Source organism: Musca vetustissima, unplaced genomic scaffold (genome assembly GCF_032173495.1).
Source record: "Musca vetustissima isolate MV318-11 ecotype Yass unplaced genomic scaffold, APGP_CSIRO_Mvet_v1 utg95178, whole genome shotgun sequence".
NCBI classification, from domain to species: domain Eukaryota; kingdom Metazoa; phylum Arthropoda; class Insecta; order Diptera; family Muscidae; genus Musca; species Musca vetustissima.
In genome coordinates, this window is record NW_026881457.1 from 7120 (window position 1) to 12155 (window position 5036).

General features: G+C 36.8%; 1 protein-coding gene across 1 annotated transcript; it reads right to left on the reverse strand.

The window, feature by feature from the left end:
* Nucleotides 1-2502: 2502 nt before the first annotated feature.
* Nucleotides 2503-3570, reverse strand: LOC133327369 (uncharacterized; the record flags this gene model as incomplete). The annotated part of the gene is made up of 2 exons (XM_061535929.1): nt 2503-2821; nt 2894-3570. Coding segments are annotated over 2 exons (996 nt in total), but the record flags the coding sequence as incomplete, so codon positions are not given.
* Nucleotides 3571-5036: the final 1466 nt, after the last annotated feature.

The window sequence follows — 5036 nt, forward strand, 5'->3', positions numbered from 1 at the left end:
TGGGCCGAACATATGATACATTACACAACTACCATTGAACTTTAACATTTTGCGGATCAAAATTTCGTGATACTTATATTCTCTGGTGCGGTAATTTCGTCTTGCAACAAAAGATTTTATACTAGATTAAAAATCCATATTTATACTGGTCATTCTTTCCCGCAGTACGCCATAACATGTCCGTTCTACGTCCTTCTGGGGTAAACATATACAGGGTGGCCCAAAAAAGACTGAAGGATTAAAAATGGTTATATATTTTTTGTTTTTAATATTTTTTTTTGTCTTTTTCTGGTTATTTACTGGTTTTTGGAGGTAAATCATGGCTACATATAATATGCAGAAACCCGTCAAAATCATTGATTTTTTTTATTCTTTTGGATGGTCAATTATTACAACTCAACTAAAGTATCGTCGTAATTTTAATGTTCGAACAGCACCCAGCCACAACATGATGTCTCTACTCGTCGTCGTTGTACTCAATTGGGAATCTCCAGAACATCCCTGCAAAGAATTTTCAAGCGGGTTCTTAAAATGTTTCCGTATAAAATTCAAATGGGGCAGCAACTGCCTCCCCCAAGATACGCCTACAATATGCTATTCGAATAATTTCCAGAAATTGTGATTTTGCTTGGCCTCTACGTTCACCAGATTTGACCCCTCCAGACTTCTTTTGTGGGGCTATTTGAAGGAAGTTGTGTATATCAATAAACACGATCTCCTATGGGTTCTGTTATGGTTGTTTGTGCTTTTCATTCAACTTAGGGGGGAAGGGGAAATTCTATGTTTTTTGTTGCTGACGTGGCTACATGTTGGTTGGTTTTTTAGAAATCTCATTAGTGACCATAAATATGCCCATTCATAAGTACCGCACACATATACGATAACTTGTCTTGGGTTCTCTTATGGTAGCTACTCCTTTCTATGAATATTTAAAATTCTCTTGGTGTGTGGCCCCTTCCGATTATACTGCTCTGCTCATGTAGATGTCGAATTTTCCTTTAATTTTTATTCAAGTACATCCCTAATACAATACTGAAACGATTCTAGCTCATTTTGCGTTTATTCTCATACCTCAAACCCGAAACTGGTTGTGGTCAGTACAAGATTCCGAAGAACAAAGAACAGTGGCTCTGAATAAGGGATCCTCTAAATGTAGATAAATACGGCCTGAATTGGCCAACAAGAGAGATGTCGTGTTCCACCAGGGCAACGCTAGGCCGCACACATCGACAGTGACTCTCAAGAAACTTCGGGAGCTTAGTTGGGAAGTTTTAATGCATCCGCCAAACAGTCCAAACTTGGCACCAAGCGATTATCATCTTTTCTTCCGTTGCAAAATTTCTTTAATGATAAAAAATTTAAAATGGCAACAAATCATACAACAACAAAACGGTGCATATTTGGCCCAAATCGGACATTCCGAATGTTCAAGGTCATAGCTTAATGTTTCAACTTGAGTGTCTGCAGTCATTTTCTTCTGACAGCAATATAACATTACATAGCTTCCCTTATAAGTGTCCCGATCGATTTTATATAATTTGGATGTTCGCTTCATGGTGGAGGCTTTAACAAGTTTTGTCCGGTCAATATACCATTATGTGGGACCTAGAGCGTAACTAAAACCAATACTTATAATTTTTTAAGGACATTGTTGAACAACGTGTCCATAGTTCCCAAAATACCGAAATTTTAATAAAAATATGAAGATTTACCTACCAGAGAAGTTCTCGCTTGGCACACCATTTACATGAAATCGGACAAAATTATATGTAGGACCTACATATAAAATTTAACCTATAAAAATCAAACTTATCTTATGTTCATCTAGACTCAATTCGGTACACTTTGTACACCATTAAATTGGTAGACAATTGGGTTCGCCCTTCGGCCTCAATTGGACAATTAATGTGACCTGTATGTAGTTGGAAGTCATTACAGACTTTCTATCAACATTACCTACTGGGATATTGCAATTTTTTTCTAAACTGTTTCCGTTGTGTGCGTAGCTTTTATGGTTGTTTGTATGTATGAGTTATTTGTATGTATGAGTGTTTTATCATCTTATAATAAATTCGCAGTTGCTCAGATTAATTTTTTGGATATGTTTATTTTTGTGGTACATTGAAACCATGATGTTCTTGTATTGATGTAGAAATACTGGTTGAAGATTCCATATCGGGAACATAAGTATATCTTACTCAGAGATAATACTGCTTAAAATGATTAGCATCAACATGACAACAATGGGATTCCTCAAAATCAGAATTTCCTATTTGAAATTTCATTCGTATCTCCTATTCGGAATCCCAATTTCTTTTATAGGAAACCGAATATATTATTTCTCTTTTTTAAATTAATTGTGATTATGTGCTTCCTTTTAGAAGTCCATTTTCTTCTTTCTATGGAGAACCCCATATGTTCCTTTTTTATTAAAATTTAATTGTGTTTAGAGTCACCTTAACCATTTTTCTTTTTTTGAAATATTTGACGTAATAATCGAAATCACACTCCATTGGAAGCGGTTGTCTCCTCACCGCCACTTTTGTGTTCTCTCGCCGAGTGCAGCTCGTGGATTTGATTTACGGTCAATTCGTGTGAGACCTGTGGAGAGACACTCTTATGTTCCATTTGTATGTGATCTTTTTCTGTGGAAGTTTCTTCAAATTTTGGCACATTATTGGCACTATGGACTTGGGCAACATGCACCACATGTTCTCCACCCGCAAGTTCCGCCGCCGTCGTTAAGGGGTCTTCATCCAAGTCCTTGGCTATTGTTTCGCTGCGTATCAATTGACGTCTACGATTTGTGGCCGATGAACTGGTAGAGGGTTGTTCATCTTCCGGGCAGGTCATTAAACCACTGGCATTACTGCCGGTGCTATTGACATGGGATACTTTTATGTGGATATTTTCATCATCTACGGACTCTATGCGATCTAGGCTATGGCTGACAGCAAATTCTTGGCTGGTCTCAATTTTGTTCGGCGATGCTGGTGGTTTGGTTTTATTGCCATTTTTCTTACCAGCCGGTACATCATCTAAGGCCAACTTTTCCATTTGCATTTCACTTAGATGGCGCTGTTCCTCATCAATGTGTACCAGGACAAATGGTAACTTCAGCGACAACTCACCACCCATACCGGAAAGGGTCAGTTTGACCTTAACATAATAGGAAACATAAATGGCGAAAACATTACGTTCATCATTTGTGGCGGGGTTGGAACCACTGCCGGCTGCTGTTGGCAGTGGTGGCACAAACACTGCCGGACTGGAACAAAAGTTTGGTGAATGATTTGCTTGCATTAGGAAGTGTGGTGTGCGCACAGCAGAGGCAGCTATGGCGCCGGTAATTTCATCAGGTTCAGTGCTTCTTTGTAATGTGTCCTCTAAGGCGATCCAATTTTTGGTAGGTCCTCTTTGAGGTTTTAGGGTGACAGTGGTGTTGAGGGTACCTCCCGGTGGTACGGTGCGATCTATGGGCGGTGGTGATTGTGTGTCGGAATCGGCAACCACATTTTTAAATTTGCCATTATTGAACATACACACATCCACATGTTGTATGGCACAGACCTGAAAGGAGAGGGAGAGAAAGAGGGAGAACATCTATTTAATATGTGTTGAATATTTAAGGATGGAGAGTGTGAATGTCTAAGAGAATGTATTAAAGAAAATATTTTCCAAGGACCAGCCAGGCGTGGATTTATTAAAGAAAATATTTTCTAAGCACCAGCCAGGCGTGGATTTATTAAAGAAAATATTTTCCAAGGACCAGCCAGGCATGAATTTATTAAAGAAAATATTTTCCAAGGACCAGCCAGGCGTGGATTTATTAAAGAAAATATTTTTCAAGGACCAGCCAGGCGTGGATTTATTAAAGAAAATATTTTTCAAGGACCATCCTTCCGTGGATTAATTAAGGAAAATATTTTCCAAGGACCTGCCAGGCGTGAATTTGTTAAAGAAAATATTTTCCAAGGACCTGCCAGCCAGCCGTGGATTTATTAAAGAAAATATTTTCCAACGAACTGCCAGCAAGCCGTGGATTTATTAAAGAAAATATTTTCCAAGGACCAGCCAGGCGTGGATTTATTAAAGAAAATATTTTCCAAGGACCAGCCAGGCGTGTATTTATTAAAGAAAATATTTTCCAAGGACCAGCCAGGCGTGGATTTATTAAAGAAGATATTTGTAAAGAAAATATTTTCCAAGGAAATTTTAAATTCAAATTTAATATTCTTCATACTCTGCCTAACACTTCTTCAAATTTGACCCAATCTATTTTCCAAAAAAAAAATCTTAAATTCTTCTCTAAATTTTATTACCTATTAAAATATTCTCAGAACAAAAAAATATAGTTCTTAAGGGTATTTTTGAGAAAAAAATGAAGCCCAAATTAAAAAGCCAATTATGCACAATTAAAACCCAATTCCAAGAGGTAATATTTATTTATTAGAAAGCCTCGAATAATATTAAATTTTATAATTTAATAAATTTTCCTATTAAGCATTTTAATTATATTTATTTGTGTGTGAGTGTGTGTGTGCTCGTGTCATTGGCATGTGAGAAGTGGGAGGTGTTTATAGAAAAGTTAAATTAAACAGATGTTTATAACAGGACAATAACAACACCACAACACAACGGAACTCTAGCATCAACATTGTTACAAATTAAGCCTAGAATTTAATTAAAAGTTTGACATTTTCCAAAACACACATAAAACCCTGCACCATTTTTGGTTTGCTTGCTACCAAGCCCAAAAGTAGGCAATTTCTAATTGGAAAATATGAAATTGTTTATTCCTGGGAGTAATGTAAAGCAACTCAATTTTATTTTAGGAAAATAGGATATAGAGTGTGTGGGATAGACAATCGTCATATTAAATGTGAAATAGCACTAACTCTGAGACAGGACCAAATGTCAATGATTTTTTAAAGAATATTTTTTCTAAGGTCTAAGGCAGCTGTGGATTTATTAAAGAATATATTTTCTAGGACCAAAACAGCCGTGGGTTTATTAAAGAATATTTTTTCGAAGGA